Source organism: Phacochoerus africanus, chromosome 1, assembly GCF_016906955.1.
Source record: "Phacochoerus africanus isolate WHEZ1 chromosome 1, ROS_Pafr_v1, whole genome shotgun sequence".
NCBI lineage: Eukaryota > Metazoa > Chordata > Mammalia > Artiodactyla > Suidae > Phacochoerus > Phacochoerus africanus.
This window is the reverse complement of record NC_062544.1, coordinates 210,671,173-210,693,585: the sequence shown is the minus strand read 5'-3', so window position 1 is coordinate 210,693,585 and position 22,413 is coordinate 210,671,173. Positions and strand designations below refer to the sequence as shown.

At 39.3% G+C, this 22,413-nt stretch overlaps 1 protein-coding gene across 2 annotated transcripts in view; it reads left to right on the top strand.

Annotated features, from left to right (window-relative positions):
- Positions 1 to 20,071, top strand: part of ATP13A5 (ATPase 13A5) — a 113,481-nt gene extending 93,410 nt beyond the window's left edge. For both annotated transcript variants that reach the window (XM_047788899.1, XM_047788889.1), the window contains 5 exons: positions 5,491 to 5,665; positions 8,034 to 8,236; positions 14,616 to 14,704; positions 17,239 to 17,319; positions 19,439 to 20,071. In XM_047788899.1, the coding sequence (XP_047644855.1) occupies positions 5,491 to 5,665; positions 8,034 to 8,236; positions 14,616 to 14,704; positions 17,239 to 17,319; positions 19,439 to 19,699 (809 nt within the window). In that variant the 3' untranslated portion in view covers positions 19,700 to 20,071. The remainder of the gene's footprint in view (positions 1 to 5,490; positions 5,666 to 8,033; positions 8,237 to 14,615; positions 14,705 to 17,238; positions 17,320 to 19,438) is intronic.
- The last annotated feature ends 2,342 nt before the right edge of the window (positions 20,072 to 22,413 follow it).

Sequence of the window (22,413 nt, the reverse complement as noted above, 5' to 3'; positions counted from 1 at the left end):
GAGGGAGGGGCACTATAGGGATGAGGAAGTGGGAGATACAAATTACTGAGTGTAAAATAGGCTACAAAGATGTATTGTACAGCATGAGGAATATAGAAATATTTTGTAATAACTGTAAATAGAGTATAAAATTTGTATTAAAATTTAAAAAATTTCATTTAAAAAAACCATAATGAAATAAATGCACTAAGTACATTCTATTGGAGAATGTTTTTTTTTAAAAGAAAATTTCATTACATCATCTATTCACTTATTTACTTGCTTATCTATATACACCCTGACTTGTTCCCACAAGATTTTAAGGCATGATACAAAGGCAGCCTGTGAGATAAGACATAATATATGCAAGGAAAAATCAAGGACACAAGTAGGATGAAGTCAGAAAAGTCAGTTAAGAAAACTCATATCTTGGAAGTTCCTGCTGTGGTACAGTGGATTAAGGATCCAGTGTTGTCTCTGAAGTGGCCCTCAGATTTGATTCTTGATCCCAGGCTGGGGAACTTCCGTATGCTGTGGGTGCAGCTGAAAAAAAGAAAAAAAGAAAATGAATATCTTGAAGTCCAATTTGACCCTCATAGGTGTAGAAGTCACCTTGAGGAGTTCACATTGCAGCTCAGCAATAACAAATCTGACTAGTATTCATGAGGATGCTAGTTCGATCCTTGGCCTTGTTCAGTGGGCTACAGATCTTGCATTGCGGTGAGCTCCAGTGTAGGTCGCAGACTCGGCTTGGATCCTGCATTTCTGTGGCTGTCGGGTAGGCCAGCAGCTGCAGCTCCAATTAGACCACTAGCCTGGGATCTTCCATATGCCACAGGTGCAGCCCTAAAAAAGACAAAAACAGAAAAAAAAATCATCTTGCAAGGAACTTGCTCTAGCTACATCTCTGTTCTTTTCAGTAAGACCTACTCAAATTAGATTAAGAAAATAGAGGAAGGGGTTTGTGTAAGAATATAATGCTCAAACAAACAAACAAACAAAAACCTTGGAAGCACCTGGGTCTGAGGAGGGCTAGAGTCATCTTTCCTTATTTCCAAAAGACCGTCTTGGGTCTTTCTTTTTCCTATCCTTCTTGTTTTCATTCACATTGTGAATGACCCCAAAATATGACTACTATTGAGGCTCCATAACCTTTCTGCTTGTCTCCCTACAGCCAATTAGTTCAGCCTCTCAGTGTCATTTGCAAATCATTTGGAGAAACAAAATGTACCGACCTCACTAGAGTAAGATGGCCATTCCAGGCCAATTGTTTCTGTGAATGAAGTATGCAATTCAGCTCCATGTGGGCCAACCACTCCAGCATATGGGATGTGACTTTGTAGAGAGAAGGAAACTACAGAGGGGAATTGCATCCTCTGTAGAAATGTAGCTCTTAAATTCCATCAGTGCTTCAAAGAGTCCTTTCTGGGTCTTTGTTCCCTTGGAGAATCTGATGGAAGATATATATCTTCTCATCTTGAAAATCTCATGATGCACACTCAGAATTGTGCATGTATTTTGAATAGATTCATGAACCTCCTGAAATTTGCCTTACATGACTTGAAATGTCCATAACATAAAAGTAAGCCAACTATTTAGGATACGTAATATCCAGATGATGATGAACAATTAAAAACTATATACTTTGGGAATAGAGTATGAAGAGGAAAAGTCCTCCATTTGGCATGCCCTGTGCTAGGTTCAGGGAGGGATAGAAAATGGGGTGAAACAGGATTTCTTCCCCTCAGTGAGCTCACAGTCTGCTGAATATGTGTGTCAACAAGTAGATTTAATGCAAGACATTCTGAACTATAGCATCAGTATGGGTAATACACTGTGGAAACTCAGAGGAGATCATGATTAATTGGAATAAAATATAACACTTCACAAGTTTTTATTCCTCTGCATGCAATCTGATAGATATATCATCATTTTAAAGATACCTGGACAATTTATAAACGTTCTAGCTCCTGATAAACAATACTGCTGTCTAATCTTATATTACAGGACTCATTTTATTCTTTTTAAGTCATAAGATTCAAACCACAATATGCTATCAAGCAGAGAACATGAGGCTTTACAGTCAGACGGACTTGAGTTAACATCACTCCCCATGTCACTTACTAACTATGGGTCTCTAAGCAAGGGATTCTGCTTCTATGAACATCAGTTTGTTCACCTGTAAAGTAGGAGATAAATACCTATTTTGCATTGCTTCTTAAAGAAATAACAATAATGTTTATAAAACTCTTAGCGCAGCCTGTGGAAATGAGTAGGACCCTAAAATGATTGTCATTATTTTTATTTATAGCCAAGTATACACATTGTCAGAAAGTACTAAGAATCTCTAATATGGAAGAAGTTAAAATAATCTTTATGTAAGGACTCTGTACCAGTCAGCTATTACCATAGTAACGCTGCATAAAAAACCACCTCCCCCAACTCAATGGCTCACAATACCCACTTACGGTTCTGTAAGTTGACCATCATTCAATCCATCTAGGTGGGCTCACCTGAGCCACTCTGTAAGAATGCAGATTACTTGGTCTTGGTCCAGGATATGGGTTTAATTCACTTATTTCCTTTGTGGATGAGGCTGAATGGAGAGACTTGGGGATGTTATCAGTAAAGACCAAAGAGCAGAGCGAGCAAGCAAGCCTAGCCATCATGCATGCCTCTAAACTCTGCTAACATCTCTTTGGTCAGAGAAAATCACATAGTGAAAACCAAAATTAGGGGGTGATAAAGTATACTCTGCTACAATGAGGCCAATAATTCAATCTCCCACAGTCCCTGTGTAAAATAAAAGGCAGAAACTACAATAAGCATCTGAGAAAAAGACCAAATAGGTAGAATTCAGATGATTCACAGAGATGCAATTACATGTCTACTACCTACAGCCTCTCTGAACTCTGTGGCCAATGTCTACCTTGGATATTGGAGTGCAGAGAGAATGCCAAGCACTGCAGTCTCTGCCTTCTTCAGCCTCAGAGCACCGTCTCCCTAGCATTGACCACAGTCCATATTGTGTGTCTCCTCTTTGTGTGCCCATGCAATGACTTCTGACACCAACTACATTTTGGGTTAAGGGCACAGCCTTCACAAGACTACCTTCACTTTAGGCACCAGCTGTAAGTTTGGAAATGCCCATGTTATACCTCTGACCTGCAAGTTACACATTGAGGGGGTTCTCACTAGTCCTTCAGGTTCAATAATTCACAACAACTCACAGAACGCAGGAAAGTGCTCTACTTCGTATTAGAGTTGTGTGATAGCCAGATACAAATTGGAACCAACCAAAGGGAGAGACATAAGACCAAGGTTGGGGAGGATCTCAAACATGGCATTTCCATTGTCTTCTCCCTAGGGAGTCAGTTAGCCTTACTCTCCTGGAACATGGAAGTGTGACCATATAGAGAGTATTGCAAAATGGGAAGCTCACCTGAGCTTTAGTATCTGGAGTTTTTACTGAAGGTTGAGCTGATATCAAGTGGCTCTAAGCCCCAGCCCTCTAATCACACAGTTCGTATTTTTGGCCTGGTCAGGCCCCTATCCTAAGTCATCTCATTGCACAAAGTCTTTTCAGGCCCACCATGAACAACAGAGACATTCCTATCACTAAAGGAATTCCAAGGATTTAGAGGATACATCCCAGGAAATGCAGACAAAGGCCAGTCAAACCCCAAGGGTCCCAAGGTGCCCTCCCATGAACTTGAGACAAAGGCTAGCCATGTTCTTTATTACACACCCCATCTGTGTTTTCCATTGGACTTCAAGCTCTTTGGAAACAGATGAGATGCGCTTGTCATCTCTGCACACCTCGCAGCCTCTAGCCCAGCATCCTTCCCAAAACAGTAACTAAACTGGTAATGGTAAAGCTTTAGCTAGTTATAGAAATTTAGGATAAATGAGTTGGAAGAGGCTTTGGAAACCATTTAAACATTCCAACATTCTTTTTTTTTTTTTTTTTTTTTTTAATAGCTGCACCTGTGCTATATGAAAGTTCCCAGGCTAGGGGTCAAACGGAAGCTATAGCTGCCGGCCTACACCACAGCCACAGCCACAGCCACACCAGATGTGAGCCGCCTCTGTGACCTACACTGCAGCTCACAGCAATGCCAGATCCTAACCCACTGAGCCAGGCCAGGGATTGAAACTATATCCTCACAGAGACAATGTCAGGTCCTTATCCCACTGAGCCAAGATTCATTTTAGAAATGAGAAAATGAAGGACCAAAGGGTTTACCTGATGGCCCCAGAACACACATTGAGCAAGCTAAAGACCTACTTTAAAGTTTTATTATCCTAAACTGGATACCCACGCCTTACCACCCTGCCACTACATGCATGAATACAAACCTAAGGGTACACATCTGACTTTCTACCTTACATCAAAGAAACCAGTGATAAACTATGAAAAGGGAAGAGATGACAGATATGAAAAACTGAAACATCCTGACCTCCCCATACTTCTTTCCTGCTCTGCTCTAAGAAGTGCATTCCATTTTCATCAGCTTGTTAGAATATATAGCTTTTAAGAAGGATATAGTCATCTTTCTTTTCGTAGTTGTTCTGTTCAATCTCTGCCCATTGTCAACCCCTTTTATTAAAAAAATAAATCCTAGGATCAAAAATATATTTTAACACTCTCATCTGGAAGCAAGATTTTTTAGGTTCTTTTTTGTAACTAAGTCCAATGTGCCCTAGCAGTCCTCCATTTACACACTTATCCAGGAGGGATAAGAACACACCTGTAGTATCTATCCTGGTCCAGACATGCTCAGAGAATGTTGCCTGAGTGAATAATAGAGTGAGAGGTTTTTTTTTTTTAATTTCCCAGCATATGGAGATTAGTCTACCTGGATGCCTCCTTACTTGCTTCATCTTTTTTTTTAATTTAATTTTATTTTTCTAATTAGTTCCCCAATACAATTTTTTTTCTCCTGTACAGCATGGTGACCCAGTTACACATAACAGGCACACATTCTATTTTCTCACATTATCATGCGCCATCACAATAGACTAGACATAGTTCCCAGTGCTACACAGCAGGATCTCATTGCTAATCCATTCTAAAGGCAATAGTTTGCATCCATTAACCCCAAGCTCCCAATCCACCCCACTCCCTCTTACTTGCTTCATCTTAAATTTTCACTTTTCTATCATCACTGAGAGATAACAGTACTGTTATCATTAGTACTGGTATCAAAAGTACCATTTCTGGCCAGTCTGGTTGTGGAGGAAATATTTGCACTATGCAATATGTTACACATAATAATTCTAGATCTTTCGAGCCCATTTCTTTTCATTTCTGAAGATGAAACCAAAGCATGAAAGAGACGAGGCTGGTAGCATTGGATGTGCAACTAGGCAGTGAGCCTACCTAGATGTAAACTCTCAATTCATGTCTACTGAATCTGAACTCTAACACAAGATTCAGGATAATATACATCTCAGTCTTGTATTCTTAATAATGAAATTACAACAGGGAAAAATGCATTTGTCTTTCAGTGAGTTCCACTCATGCCTACCCAAAGCTGGCTCCGTATCGACCAGCAGGACAGCTCCTCTCTCCCCCTTTGCTGCTCTCAGTCCTTTTGAATACCTGCTTCACCTGCATCGTGCAGGTCTGTGCATTTCTCTACGTGAAGCAGCAGCCCTGGTATTGTGAGGTCCACAGATACAGGTAAAGTTTGGTTTCTTGGTTTTCCCTTCTGAAGGTGGTACAATGAATACTCAGTGACCTTGTACAACTTGGTTTGAACGTATACTCTGAAATTCTAACTAACAAAGTTGACTCCATATTGCAAAACACCAGTGATGGGATAGAGCACAGAACAGAGTCAATGGGTAGAGTCTGGAATGAGCCATGTGCAGTGGGTGGGGAAAGACTTTTGCATTGGTTATTGATGTATGGATGTAATAGCTGGTTGACTAAATGGCTATATTTATTCCCTAGTGGTTTGGACATCATATAGACCAGGGGTCAGCAAACATTTCTTGTAGAGGGTCAGGTAGTAAATATTTTGGGCTTTGTGAGCTCTGTGGTCTCTGTTGCAACTACTTAACTCTGCTGTTAGAGTGAAAAAGCAACCAGAGACAACACATAAACAAATCAATGTGACTGCATTCCAATAAAACTTTATTGACAAAACCTGGTGGTGGATCAGATTTGGCTTAAGGGCTACACTTCGCCGGCCTCTGATATATAAGAAAGATTCGCTAAAATTAGTTTGTTTTTCAAATGAATGTTAAAATTAAAAAAGTAAGTTGATGGTGTCACTGTCCTGATTGAATTGAACTATTGACTCAGGGCTATTCTCCTTACTTCCTAGGGCTTTAATTTCCTTAGCTATAAATTAAGGGTAAGATGACGTGAACTGCACCTTAGATGTTCAGACTATTTTTTTCTGACAAAGCCTGCCTGACCTCTAAAAGGAAAGGCAGAAAGAGAGCTGCTCTTTTTGAAGTAGGGCTGAGACAAACTCCCCCTCACTCTGCTGTGATCCTGAAAGCATCAGAGCCCCAGGAGCCACTGAAAGTTAGATTGAAACCTACAAAACAATGTCTAAGATTGTCATTTAGACCCCAAATTCAGCAATTCAGGAATTACTTAGAACATAGAAGTCATTTTTGTTTCACAACCAGATTTTTCTCCAGGTCGGAATACATGTATTCAGAGAAGTAGCCTTCTGATTGCATCTAGGCAACAACATGGTGTAGCCAAAAGGCTGATGGCTGGGTAACCCTGTCTCTGTTATTAACCATGCCACACTCGGTAGGTTGGATTAGATAGATTTGGGTGATAAAATCTGTAATTCAGGCTTTCTAGTCTATCTGTTGCCTTTGTGCAAGAAAGCTTCGTGACTGCTGTTTCATTAATGTTTCATTATTCTGCAGACAGTAACTGATCATCTACTATATGTAAATCACATCCTAGGGAGTCAAGGATATTAAGACTTAAGTCTTGCATTTGAGTTCACAATTGAAAAAAGAATTTTATCTATACAGTTATAATAGAAGTAAAAAGTTTCAAGCTGCACAAGAAAGCTGATGGAAACTAGTTTATTTGTGGGTTAGATTATTGTCTAAAAACAAATATTGTAATCAGATCAACTGGGACTGGTAGAACCCATGTCTTAAATGGTTTTCTGAGCAAATATTGTGGACATTGCTGTGCTAGGTGCTAAGGATTTGTTGTATAACTGAGTAAAACCAAAAAATTAAAATAGAACCAAAAGAAAAATTCCACGTTCAAGAAAATTCTCATCCCCAGGGCAAAAAGTAATTGCAAAACAATAAGCTGAAGGCAGCACTGGAGGGAAGAATGAAGGGCACTGGTTCTACTTGCCACCAAACATAAAGTCACTCTGGTGACTTAGAAGGAAGAGGGTGTCTGGACCCAGAGGCATGCAAAAGAACAGGGAATATTTTTCTACATTTAGAGTAAGAGGCGTGGGAGAACAGGAAAAGACCAGGCTGGAAAGGCTGATTGAGACCATGTATGAAGTTCTCCTGGGCTTGCCTGAGAGAGAGGTTTGAACTTAATTTATTAGCAAAACAGAAACACAGACACTCATAATCAGGAGAATGTCTTGTTCAGATCCTCAGAGAGAGGCTTTGGTTGTGTGCGGAGAGTGGGTTAGAGCAGGCAGATTCGAACTCAGGACCCCAGTTAGGAGTCGTATATTAGTCCATGAAAAAAAAAAAATACCACCCCCCAACACACACACACACACACACACACACACACACACACACACACGCACGAGCTCTGAATTGAAAGGAATGCCATTGAGAATTATCATCCAAGCCCATTCAAGACAGTTCATTTGTTCTAAATGAAATCCTGGACAAAGAACAATCTTGACTTCTTCCTCTTCATTTTATTTCTGCTTTGTCATTTCAAGAGGTGAATAAAAATACGTCCTGGTAGTTACTGGCTGAAACAGCTTGAAAGATGAGGTCCCCTGGTCATGATTAACTAATTTTTTTTTTACCAGCTGGATAAAGTAGAATAAAAAGTTCCATAAATGCTGGTGATTCTTTTGTAGTGAATGCTTCCTGGACAACCACAGTAATTTTTCAACGAATGAGAGTTTGGAAAGAAACTGGACCGAAAGTGCCACTCTGATTCCTGGCTCAGTTTTGAGCTTTGAGAGTACCACGCTGTGGCCCATCACCACCATCAACTGTATCACAGCAGCATTTATCTTTTCTAAGGGAAAGCCATTTCGAAAACCCATCTACACAAACTGTAAGTATGAAGTTTAATTTTTCTTCTCGAATTTTTTTTCTCCTCTCCTACCATTTCCAGAGTTGCAACTCACTGGCGAAGTGATTGCCTGAGAAGAAAATAGTTGCATTCGTCTAAAACCTAGTACTGAACGACAATCATCAGAGGTGGTAAAGCCCATGGGCAGAAACCTGCTTATGTGCAGGGAAGCGTGTGTGATACTGAAAGGTCACCTGAGTCCCGTCCTGATTTGAGTCATCAAGAATTATTTTAAGGGAGTTCCCATCGTGGCACGGTGTTTAAGGAATCCAACTAGGAACCATGAGGTTGTGGGTTCAACCCTTGGCCTTGCTCAGTGGGTTAAGGATCTGACACTGCCTTGAGCTGTGGTGTAGGCTGCAGATGTGGCTTGGATCCTGCTTTGCTGTGGCTCTGGTGTAGGCCGGCGGCTACAGCTCTGATTCAACCCCTAGCCTGGGAACCTCCATATGCCATGGGAGCGGCCCTAGAAAAAGGCAAAAAGACAAAAGAAAAAAAAAAAGAATTATTTTAAGCACAGAAGTGTGTCAACATGATTTGTAAAAGATTTTCTAAGCAATTCAAATACAACCTGACCTCTTAGTAGCTCTATAACTTTGGGCTGCTGTAATCATTCTGTGCATTTTTTGATCCTCAGTGATGATGAACATACTTTTATGTTATTAGCCTTTCTTCTTCTCTGAATTACCTACATTTTCTAAATCTTTTTTTTTTTTTTCTGTTAGGTGGCTGTTATATTTCTCATTTATTTGTATGAGCTGTTTATTCCTTTGTGATTTTTTCCATTATGTTTATACACAGTTTTTTCTCAGTACATAATTGGACAGATTATCACACAGTTTGTTTTTTATTTTAATGTTTTTAAAATCTAATGCTAATTTTGGCATATAGTTTAAGGCAGAGATCAAAGTAGTTTATCCAACTAGTCACTAGTTTTGCCAGCAGATTTTTATTAATCATTTGGTCATTTATTAAACCAAATAGAGTGCCACCTTTATCATACATAATATATGTGTTGTTTATAGTTTTCTGATATATATAATTTACATAAATTTTATATTATATTTATGTTATATACTTATGTACTAATTTGGATGTAATTAGTTTGTTCCTAGACTATCTTTTCTGTTTTCATTGCTATGCCAGCCTATTGATCTATAACTATACTTTAAAAATTACAGTTTTATAAGTTTTGATAAGTAATAAGGTTGGTATCATCATTACTCTCCATTTTTCAAAAATTTCTTGCTTTTCTTTCTTGTTCATCCTTCCATATACTCTACAGGATAAATTGCTAAGCTTTTAAAAAATTACCTTTGTGATCCGGACACCAGGGAAAATATAAAATTTAATATTCACATTTAATAAAATGTCATGTATCTCCATTTATTCATAACTCTTTTATATTTTTTAGTAAATATTTGTAGTTTTCTCCATTATAGATCCTACATATTTATTTAAAAATCTAATTCTATGCATTTTGTATTTTTGTTTATATCGTGATCGACTTTTTCCCATTATATTTTTAATTGCTAATCACAAATACATGTGAAAGATATAATCTTGTTTTTAGCATTTATTTTCCATTCAAAACCCTTTCTGAACTTTGCTGTTAATCCTTGATTTGGGGGTGTTCTAGGAAGATAATTATTATCATCTGCAATTAATAATGTTCCTCCTTCCTTTCCAATAGCCAAAATGCTTATTTATATTTTCTGTTTTGATGTACTGTCCAGAATTTCCAGGACAGTGTTAAGTAATAGTGGAAACTGCTGACAGTTCCACTCATTCGCAAAAATCTAGTAGTTTTCACTTTTAAATATAAGTTTGAATATTGGTTCAAGGTAGTTCTCATCATATAAACAAAATACTCTTACATTTCCAGTAAATTAAGAGTACGTTTTCAAACCAAGAATGGGAGAGATATTCCATCAAACGTCTTCTCGTCACCTGCAGAGATAATGATACTTGTTTTCTATTTTGACCTATTGCTAGAAAGTGCTACATTAGTAAACTTATTATTAAATCACCTTCATATTCTTGAGCAAACTTACTTATTTTGGTGGATGACACTTTTACTAAATTGAATTTTATTGTTTTTAGTATCTGCATTTTATATGGAGTCTGAAGGTTTTTGTCTAGTGTTTTTTTAGGTTTGTGTATTAGACTTGAGAACTCAGACTTTTTCTTCCTTCGAAAAATATTTTATAGATAGAAATTGTCTACTTCTTGCCTATTTGCAAGAACCCAGTAAAGTCATATGATTCCAAATCTTTTCTGTGAAAGGATTGATTTAAGTTATCCTCTTTTTGAACTGTTTTCGAAGATAAAAAATTTTGCTCAGATAATTCCATTTCATTGAGATTATTACATCTTAGCCTAGGGTTTTGTATAATATTTTCTTATCATTTTTAATGCATTCTACAATTATTTTAATATCTTCTCATCTTAATTATGTTTATGTATGTTATGTACATTTATTTTTACCAGAAGTGTATTTTTACTGCCTTTCTTTAAATAACCAGCTGTCTGATTTAATAATCCTAAATGCTTTCTTTTATCTAATCGGTTCATTTTTGCTTCTCCTATTTTTGCTTTTTAGGGCTGCGCCCATGGCTTATGGAAGTTCCCAGGCTGGGTGTCGTATCAGAGCTACAGCTGCCGACCTGTGCCACAGCCACAGGAACGCAGGATCTGAGTGGTATCTGCAACCTACACCACAGCTCATGGCAACACTGGATCCTTAACCAACTGAGCAGACCAGGAATTGAACCCACATCCTCATGGATACTAGTCAGATTCATTTCTACTAAGCCATGATGGGAACTCCTGAAAATTTTTTCAATGTTTTATTTGATTTTATAACCAATAATTTTCTTTTATTCATATCAAATTAGGAAAGCATTTAAGTCCAATAACTATAGTTTGGGTTACATTCTTTATATATTCATATGTCTCAAATTATGACTTAATTTCCTCTTTGACCCAGTAGTTTCAAGGATAGTGATTTTTAATTTTCAAGTGGGAAGGTATTTTGTTTTCATTTTTATACTGCTCTTTTTCTCAATAGCTTACAAATGAACTTTGGTTTCCTTTTTTGACCCAAAGACCTTTAGAATTTTATTTTTAATTTTTATGTGAGGGAATTTTTCATTTAAATCCAGTTAATAATTTCTACTTTCATTGTCATGATCAGAAAAAATCTAGCTTGTAATTATTTCTGCTTTGGAGACTTTACCCCAGTTTTGTACATCAGGTGTAATAAACTCCAATTTCTAACTTTTTTTTAAAAGTCATAGATATTAGAGAAGTAAGATAAAATCCAGTTTTAGCAATTATATTATTCATATTTTCTCTGTTTTCATCCCCTTTCAACTTTTTTGTATAACCATTTAGTGAAAAGTTTTGAGGACTTGCTAAGATCTTGTTGTAATTATAGTTTTTACAGATTTTTTTTTTGTCTTTTGTCTTTTTAGGGCCGCACCTGCAGCATATGGAGGTTCCCAGGCTAGGGGTCTAATCGGAGCTGTAGCCACTGGCTTACGCCAGAACCACAGCAACGCCAGATCTGAGCCGTGTCTGTGACCTACACCACAGCTCACGGCAACACTGGATCCTTAACCCACTGAGCAAGGCCAGGGATCGAATCCACAACCTCATGGATCCTAGTCGGATTCGTTTCCACTGTGCCACAAGGGGAACTCCAATTTTCCTTAATTTTGATATAGTATTTAATAATTCCCCTGGTTCCTGTTGCAGCAAATCAAGATTCTGTTTTATGTTTTCAAGTTAATCTCTTATAACCATTTTTTTTATCATAAATATATTTTGTAAGGAGGATATATTACATTGGCTAGTACTCTAATTTGAATAGTAACTATGACATTCTTCTACATAAATAGAGTTAACTAGTGTTGGCTTAGTTACATCAGAGCAACTTAAGGCCTGTGGCTAAATTTAAATTCCTGTGTCAAATGTGACTGATACTTTTAAATTTTTTATTTTATTTTACTTTGTTTTATTTTATCTTATTTGCTTTTTAGGGCTACACCTGCAGCACATGGAAGTTCCCAAGCTAGGGGCCACAGCCACGGCAACACCAGATCTGAGCCGTGTCTGCGACCTACACTTCAGCTCATGGCAACACTGGATCCTTAACTCATGAGCGGGGCCAGGGATCAAACCCGAGTCCTCATGGATCCTAGTCAGATTCGTTACCACTGAGCCACAACAGGAACTCCGTAACTGATACTTTTAAATGAAAAAATTTTATAAATATATTCTGACAAACATAATCTTATAATAAATCATATACGCTCAAGGTTACAAGTCAAAAGCCCTCAGAACTACTCTTAAAATATACAAGCAATTTTATTTTGATATAACAGAAAAGTCTTTACCCTTCTTAATAGCCTTTGACAGATCAACGTTATGATGATGAGATAATAGAAAAAGTACAGATTTAATTTTTGTGGAACCAGGTGTGAATAGTCACTAACCCTCTTCTTATCTGAAAATAATCTGTAATGGTTTGCCCAGGACTTGTCTTGGCAAATCACCTGTGCAAACAAAGCCCCATATTTTCAAGTTTCCTCATCAATAGCAACTAACCAAGAGGACAACATGCACTTCAGTTCTTGCTTATGTTTTCCAAGTCAAGCTGAATTAAAGAACAGAGCCTTATCATTCTGTTTCCACACTGTTCATTTGCGCACTGGCCTGGCCTGCTTTTCTGATCATTGGTCTGAGGACAGTGTGATGTGCACGGCACTCAGCCCAGTTCTAGTGAGTACCAGGCCGTCATCAAGGTGGACACTTGGGCCGTCATCCTTTTCCCAGCATCTGGATCCTTGGGACTTGCAAACAATGAAATAAATGAAAAACCCACCCAGCCATCTCCTGGGGTCTTTTAATCAAACCGCTTAGATGGCTCTGTTTTAGGACAAGCAGCTCCCTCTTCTCCTCTCTCTACCTCACTCTCCTCTCAAGAGAGCCTGGGTTTTCTAATGGGAAGGGCTGCATCTAATTGTATATATAAAGTGAAGCATGGATGGATATGAGGGTGGGTGTAGGAGGTGAGGGTGAAGATGGAGTTCTCGTGACTTAAAATAGAGGGCCTACTGTAGAGCAACAGTTGCCTCTAGTTTCTAGTTGGTCCATTTCTAGAGCTGTATAGATGTGGGGGCCAGTAGGCCTCAAACACTGGAATAAATGAGGTAGAGAGAATGTAAGAGAAAACCTAGTTTGTTTATACATGTTGAGGATTGTAAGAATCATTTCTATCACAGCAACAATGATTAAATGCTGCTGTGTGGGACTGAAGGTGTTAATCCCAACACAGAGCATGTATAAGGCATGGTCTACAAAGCACCTGAAAGCTCTGATGGACACAGGAGTGGATGGGGCTGGGGAACAAGAACATGGATGTTGGCACAGTGCATCCGGGAAGGTTGAGCTCCCCAAAGTAAGCCAGTTTGGGAAAGTTGGAGAGAAGGAAGCCAGCAGATGTGCATGCTAGTTTCTCATGTCCTCTTTTAAGTCAGAGTCCCAGGGAAGCCCCCACAAAGTCCCTTTCAGGGGGGCATGGTCTAGTGGACACATAAACGAAGACCTTGAAAGCAGAGTGTGATATACACCATATGAAATAAAACGTGGTAAGGGAGGACTTGCGGGGGGGTGGGGGGGTGGTCTTTAAAAGAAACTGGGATTGCAATGGGGCTTTTAAAGGAAAACTGGGACTTGCCCAGTGAGCAAGTTGTGAGCAAAGTCGCAGAAGCTGGAGAGGTTTGGGCCTCAGTGGAAGCAGCAGGTTCGGAGCTTAACTTTTCATGGCATGTAAGGAAGAGCAGCCAGAGATCAGTTTGGAAAGTCTGATTGGAACCAGCTTGTGGAAGACCTTGAATGTCAGTCATTCAAGACCTTCAAACTTTATTCCCTAGACAAGGAAAAAGAATGAGGTCCGGGCAAGAGGACTGACTATTTATCTGTTCATGCACGAGTTCATATCACCAGGCCCTCAGTAATAAAGCATCAAGGCCTCTCTGGTGACCTTTTACATGGGCCGTCTCTGCAAGGGGTCCCAGCTGTAAGGGTTCTTCAGTGGGGGAAACTCCTGTGTGGCGTTTACTAGAATGCGTTTAATTAAGAGCTTTCTATACCCAGCCTTTCAAAGAAAAATGTTAAGATATCACCTTTGTCTTTCAAGCATTATAACATATTTAAAAGCATATGAGGATATATCACAGCATCTGAAGATGTATCCAGTGTTTGTCCAACAGAGATCATTGATTCTGCAACATGTGTGCCAAATTATAGGAAACATTCCTTTAGTATCTAAAAATAATGTTTGCTGTTTCTTCAGATATATTCTCATTTCTGCTGGTATCTGCCTTGGGCCTCACAGTTTTCATTCTGTTTTCGGATTTTCAAGACATATACAGTGGAATGGAGGTACGTGGTATCTATGACTCCCAGGTGCAGTGGCACTGTATTCACATTGCAATTACAACTCAATTCTTCCTATACTCTTTCTGGCCACTGAATACTGACTGGAAGGCTATTGCCCTTTACTAGAAGAGCAAATAACATGCAGATCTCACACATGCTAGCCTTGGAGTGTTTTCATATTATTAGTCTCATCAGCTTAGTTCATTTATTCTGTTCATACCTGGAATACCATGTTTGAGTACTTCATTCGCTCATGCTATACTAATACAATGAAATGAATGCATTCATGCAATCATGAATCCTTCGAGTTTAACTTTTTCATCATGGAGTAGAGATCCTTTATAATATAGTTGTGAAGAGTAAGAAAAAGTTGACTCGTAGGCCAATCATGTTCTGTCTGTAAGACATTGACTATAGGGAGCTTTAGTTCAGCAGTTATCATTTGATCCAGGGTGCAAGGATCAAAATGAAATGTATTAAGAAGCTATTGAGATGTTCCCGTCATGGCTCAATGGAAATGAATCTGACGAGTATCCATGAGGACACAGGTTCAATTCCTGGCCTTGCCTAGTGGGTTAAGGATCTGGCAATCGGGCGTTGCCATGAGCTGTGGTGTAGATTGCAGATGAGGCTCAGATCTGGTGTTGCTGTGGCTGTGGTGTAGGCCAGCAGCTGTGCTCCTATTCTACCCCTAGCCTGGGAACTTCCATATGCTGCAAGTGCAGCCCTAAAAAAGCCAAAAAAAAAAAAAAAGAAGAAGAAGCTATTGAGCCCATTTTTGGACCAGCATTGTGGGAGAAATAAAAGTTAAAGATCACCTCTGGCCTTCCACCTATAGTTTTGTTTCAAAGATGAGCCACATCCGAGTGAAATGATGGCATGGCCATTCATGCTTGAAGAGAATGGAAAATTGAAGTGGGAAAAACATAGAAAGGAGGGCTCTTCCTTGGGCCTGTGGCTACCACGGGAGGCTTCATGCAGGTGATGCTACTTGGTCTAGGTCCAGAAGGATAGGCTGGATTTTGCTAAGTAGGAGGTAGAGATAGTCCCAACCAGGGGAACAGGCCCAGCATGAGCAGAGAGGGCTGAATGAATCTCTTTTGTCTTGGAAATGCAAAAGAATGTAGGGTAGCAGAAATAAAAATCAAAGCAGGTCTTGTTTCACAGAACTCCTGGAAGGATGGCTAAGATCAAGACAGCAGGCTGTGGAATGTGAGGAAGGCATGGATGGATGAAAGCAGCCAGCCATGTTTGGACTGTATGCCAAGAGCAATGGGTGTCACTGAAGATATTAGAGCAGGTTTTTCAGCAGGGCGCTTGAGATAGATTAATTAGATGACAGCAGGAAGAGTGCAGGTGAGGGCAGAGAGGCTGTGGAGAGAGAAGCAGTTAGGAAGCAAAAAGCTAGACCATTCAGTCATTTAGAAAACACACCGCTCCTGGCTGTGCTTGGTCCTAAGGCTACAGAGATGAGTATGTGGTCACTGCTCTCATGTAGCTTGAAAGCCAGGAGGGAAGAGCATCACAGAAGCAGGGAATTCCAAACTAGTGTGTGACGAGTGCCTTCCAGGCCAAGGGGTAGAGAAGAGACCTCCCAGATTAAGGTGATGGCAGGAGTGAGGGAATGGGCCAGGTTCTCTGCCACGATCCAACTCAGGGCCATATCTCATAGCCTTCTCCAGACAACCCTTTTACCCAGGCTGCCTGTTTCACAGCCCTGAGGAAGGATGTCCCCACTTAAGGGAAAAAATAGAAAAGTATAACTTTGGAATAACCCCTATCAGAATAGAGATGAGAATCAGTGGTGAGCATTTGGACACTGCTGAAAGCCTGTGATTTTACTCCCCACCTCGTGCATAGTCATGCTACACGTTCTGTACCCTTTAGGGTGAGAAAGGGAGCTGCATAATTATTCTTTTATCATGGATGCAGCCACAGGAAGTTGTAGCTGTCCCATCTACTACGTGTATTTGGTGGTCAAGGTGTACCTTTTAATCCTTAAAAGGAGATGGGTTGAGTGGGTTCAACTTTCATCAAGCCATTAGACTTAGAGCTGGGAATATTTGTTCAAAAAAATTTTCCCCTGGTTTCCCTCTGTCTCCCTTTTGTTTCTTTTGCTCATATGTCGATTTCATGGAAAAAATGAACTCCAAGGAGATTTTGCTTTGGGAGAATTAGAAGTAATAACATCATTAGGTGGATGATTGAATCTTCCTTCTATCTGAGACACTTTCCAAAGTTCACTGTCTCGTGTCTGCCACTCAGGTCACGTTTTCTCTGCATCTATTATCAGGCAGTGGAGGGAGAAGAGGGCAAGAGGCAATCAGTTCTCTTTTGAATTCTGGCTCTACCATTTTTTTTTTTTTTTTTTGGTCTTGAGTCCATGGGCAAGGTACTGACCTTCTCAGCTGTAAGGCGGAAAGAGTAACAAGCCCAGAGAGTTGTTACAAATATATACATTAAATAAGATAATATTGTGACTTCTTTCCAAGTGTAAGGTATGCAAAGTATAAAGGCAGTGCTTCTTTTGTCAACAGTTCATCCCAACCAAAACATCATGGAGGGTTTCAGTTCTGGTGGCAGCCTTCACCCACTTCTGTGTGGCCTTCTTTGCAGAGGTAAAAGAATTTCTGTATGGCTCTTAACTATTTTTCTGGGGAGATAAATCAAGAGCTGACTCGCAACAGATGCTCATGTTTTAGAGCAACCACTTTTGTCCCTCAAAGTGATAGTTATTAAAGTTTTGTTAAAACTGTACAGGTTCTCTTTGAAAGAAAAGAGAATGATTTAAAATTCCTCGAAGGAGTTCCCGTCGTGGCTCAGTGGTTAACGAACCTGACTGGGAACCATGAGGTTGCAGTTTGATCCCTGGCCTTGCTCAGTGGGTTAAAGATCTGCCATTGCCATGAGCTGTGGTGTAGGTCACAGATGCGGCTCGGATCTGGAGTTGCTGTGGCTCTGGTGTAGGCTGGCAGCTATAGCTCCGATTAGACCCCTAGCCTGGGAACCTCCGTATGCCACGAATGCGTCCCTAGAAAAAGACAAAAAAAGAAAAAAAAATTCTTCAAAGACTGCATAGAAATACCCTCAGTACCTGTAGTGTAGAAAGCAGAGCTTCAAATTAACTCTCGCTTTGTCTCACATGAAGGCATTGTGTTGTACTTTCTTAGTATTCCCAATAATCTGGTAGAGAATAGACCAGATGACCTTCCAGCTCTAAAATTCAATGAGACCTTTTAGAGTGAAGAACTGTCTTCAGAAGGGCTTCCTTAATTAAGAGAGAAGGGAAGCCATTGCTCATTCTAGTCAATTATCCTTGAAGGCCTTCCCCTATAGCATTTCTCTTCTACTCAGTGTCACCAAATGACTTTACCTACTCAGTGAAAGACTCAGGTATTATTTTTTTAAGGAACAGTTTTTTTAAAAAAGATTCATACACTGAAGTTCCTTGGGAAAAGGATCTATCAAATTAATTAAAAATACATATATATATATGCAAATATCCCATTGTATACACTGTGCATCAAATTTCTCATACTCTAAGGAATTCCATTTTTGAGACTATATATTTTTTTAAATAGCCCAAAAACAGTGGAAAAAAATTACACGTTCGAAGGTTTTCTTCACATTATTATCTACATTGGTAAAATATTAGACCCAACAAGTGTTCAAAAGTAGAGATACTGTTTACATAGTGATACAGCAATATGGAGAAATGTTACGAGCTCCTGTTGTGGTTCAGCAGGTTGGGAACCTGACATGGTGTCTGTGAGGATATGGGTTTGATCCTTGGCTTCACTCAGGGGGTTAAGAATCTGGCTTTGCCACATCCTGTGGCATAGGTCACAGATGCAGCTCAGATCCGGTGTTGCTGTGACTGGTGTAGACCGCCAGCTGCAGCTCCAGTTTGACCCCTAGCTCAGGGAACTTCCATATGCTGCAAGTGCAGCCATTAATAAAAAAAAAAGAAGAAGAAGAAATGTTATAAAATCATTAAAAATGATTATTGAGGAGTTCCCTCATGATTTAGCAGGTTAAGGATCTGGAATTGCCACTGCTGTGGCACAAGTTCCATCCCTGGCCTGAGAACTTCCACATGCCAGGGTGCAGCCAAAACAAACAAACAAACAAAAAAATAATAATTATGGAGAAGACGGTAGCTACAAATTGTATATGACAGAGAAACTAGTATAAACAAAAGTAGAATGCAAGATTTAACCAATCCTATTATTACGAATGCATAAAAATTGCATGTGCTTGTGGACAGAGCAAAAAAGAAGACACCCAAAATGGAAAGAAAAACCCATTTGATTTCGAGAATTCATTCATTCATTCATTCATTCATTCAACAAACCATTATTTGATACTTTCTTCGTGGCATGTGGCAGTAATTTTTTTTTCTTTTCTTGACTTTGAGTACATGATTTTATTATCATTTCAGTCAGGCAGCAAAATAATTCTAAGTAAATTGCCAGCCAGGATTTAACCAGGAATTCTCTGGAAATGAAAGACTGCAAGCTTCCGGCAGATTTCTGTGAACATGGTACACACTTGTGTCTCAGGGGAAAGAACCTGGGGAGCTGCTAGGCTTCATGGGACAGCGCAGAGGAGAGTGGGCACAGAGCATCAGTAATAAGCACATTTGGAGGAAGGCCTGGGAAACAGGGAGTGGTGGAGAGCAAGCTGACTGCAAAGAGAAGTGGATGATGGTTTGTTTTTTCCACCCGATTTTTCCAGGATGCCATCCTTCAAAATCGAAAGCTCTGGCTATGGATCAAGAAAGAGCTTGGAATCTATTCTAAAAGTTCATATAGGAACTGGCAAAAAAAACTGGCAGAAGACCCAACCTGGCCTCCCACAAACAGGACAGATTATTCAGGTGATGGCAAAAATGGGTTCTATATCAACCAAGGCTACGAAAGCTCTGAACAGATTCCAAGAGAAAAACTCGAATTGGGAGGCCAAACCACAGAACAACATTTTTGGACCAGATTGTAATCAGACTTGTTCTTACACTTACACTTGTTCTTAACAGCATCCCCCTTTCTCCCAGAAACTACTATAGAGAGGTACCGATAGTCTACCCTGATCTTTTCTTTCTCCATGTGAAGATTCCAAGTGTATTTCTCAGTGTATTGAGCCTTGCAACAAAGGCCTTTAAACATGTCTGTTTTGACGGTATCCTCTGTCATTGAGGGAAAAGATACATTTCCTTGATTATCACTTTTTTCTAACAAACCATATCCACAATGCATGGCATGATCCTGGTTAAGATGCATAACTTTTCATGGTAGTAAAATTAATAGTGTGGATATCAGCAGAAGAAAGAAAAATTGCAGGGGAGTTTGAAAGTTTCACCAATATATTTTTATTTTCATCTACAGAAATAAAAGAATTTGAAAAAAAAAAAAACTTCTCTTAATAAATTGTCAAAAGTTTACTTAACCATATACTCATTTGCAAAGAACCTTTATACGTATACCTTTTCCCAAGGTCGCAGAATTCTCCTTTTGCTTCTTTGTATGGTTTTAATAGAGAAACAAGAATTGAAATTTACTTTAGAAAATTCAGCTCTGAGTGTGGAAGTGAAGGATGATTGAAGTATCCATTAATTGCCTATAATCTTGGCTTGGGCACAGCTAACATCTAAGCAAATTCCACCAAAGTTGGCATCCCCCAAAGTATATTTTTTTGGGGGGCCAGTGAGCTAGAAGATCCAGAGTAGATCACAAAGGTAGTGAAATAAACTATTAAAATGTCCTTTTCACTCAAAGAAGCATGGCATCTTTGTTCTTTATTACTGACAGATGAAAGCCACAAGTTGGCCCAGACTCAGCATAGCTCTTCTTTTTTTTTTTTTTGTCTTTTTGCCTTTTTCTAGGGCTGCTCCCGCGGCATCTGGAGGTTCCCAAGCTAGGAGTCCAATCAGAGCTGTAGCCGCCGGCCTACGCCACAGCCACAGCAACGCAGGATCTGAGCCGCATCTGTGACCTACACTACAGCTCAGGCAACGCAGGATCCTTAACCCACTGAGCAAGGCCAGGGACCGAACCTGCAACCTCATGGTTCCTAGTCAGATTCGTTAACCACTGTGCCACGATGGGAACTCCAAAAGCATAGCTCATCTTAAAAAAAAAAACTCCTAGGCAAGGGACTCAATAGTGTTTGTATCTACAGCATGACAATTCCCAGGCTCCTAAACAACCTTAAGTTCCATTGTGACTTTTCATAATCAAATCTAAATCAATTATTAGATGTGAATTGATGACCACAAGAAAGGCAACCTCCTTTGCAAATATATTCTGCACATTTTTACCTTTAATATATATTAACCTCACTGTGACCTTAATAGGATATTTATTTCAGGTGACCACTTTAAATTACCTACTAGGCTTTCCTTGTAACCATAAATCTAATTTTGCTAATTAAACAGATCTTTAATGGGTCATAGTCAATTAGGTAACCAATCCCATTCCATGAGTGCCAATTACATGCCTAATACTGTGATTGTGTGGATTCAATAAAGTCTTTACAATTCTGAAATCTTTACAATTGGAAAAAGGCTTTCAAAATTTCAGCAATTTGTTGCTTTACGTAGTATTATACACTTTGTTATAAAAACGAGCAGCATAAATGCAAATTCCTGTAAAGACAAATATTTACATTTTATTTGCTTTTTAACCTTTTCTTGGATGTGCAGCTTTTGGAGTGTGATCATTTTAAAATGTGTCTAATTCAGTGGGCACCAATAAAAGATCGAAAGATCAAAGAGATTTTTAGCTTATGATTAAGAAATATATGTCAACCTAAAAAATATGGCAGCTCAGTTTCCTTGAGTTGACATATCTGTGTTTCGTAATTTGACCTTTAGAATGAGAAGACTCAACTGATATACTATGACCTTTAGATAGCACGAAAAGATTTTAAAAAGTCTTTATTCAATAAATGTACAGCCTCCCTCACCCAGTTTTTTCAACAACCTATTAGGTATGTGATAGGTGATGATCTTTATTTCACACATCTTTTTTTTGAAGAGAGGGAGGAGACATGATAAAGTGGGGCTCTAGACTTTGGTAAAAATACACTCAGAGAAAGGTTTACTAGTCTTGGGGAAAATGTTTGCTAAAAGCATGATGAACATGGGCCGCAGAGAGTTCCCGCTATGGTGCAGTGGGTTAAGAATCTGACTGCAGCAGCTTGGGTCACTACAGAGGCATAATGGGTTAAAAGATCTGGCTAGCTGCATCTGTGGCATAGGTCACAGCTGCGTCTTAGATTCAGTTCCTGGCCTGGGAACTTCCATATGCTGTGGGTATAGCCACAAAATTTTTAAAAGAAAGGGAAGGGAGTAATCAGGGACCAGGAAGAAAGAAAGGGTCTCTGTTAACTATGATTGTACCACATGACCTCTTCTGTTATCATTATTCTTAATCCTGCAATTAGGCTATAAAATTTATCTCCAGCCCTGGAGTAAAATCTAAATCAATTAGCAGATTCCAGACTCTCACTGAGTGTCCTGTTTCGTTACTTTATCTACCATATTCCTGGTTCCTTCATTGTCCCCCAATGTCACACCCCCAATATTTACTTGAAATTTTCCTTCATTGAATGCCACACTTTTAATGGTGGCACAAGAAGGATATCACTGGCTAATGGTGTGGTTTGTAGGGTAATGTTCTAATATCTGATATGATTCCAGGGTATAGAGACCT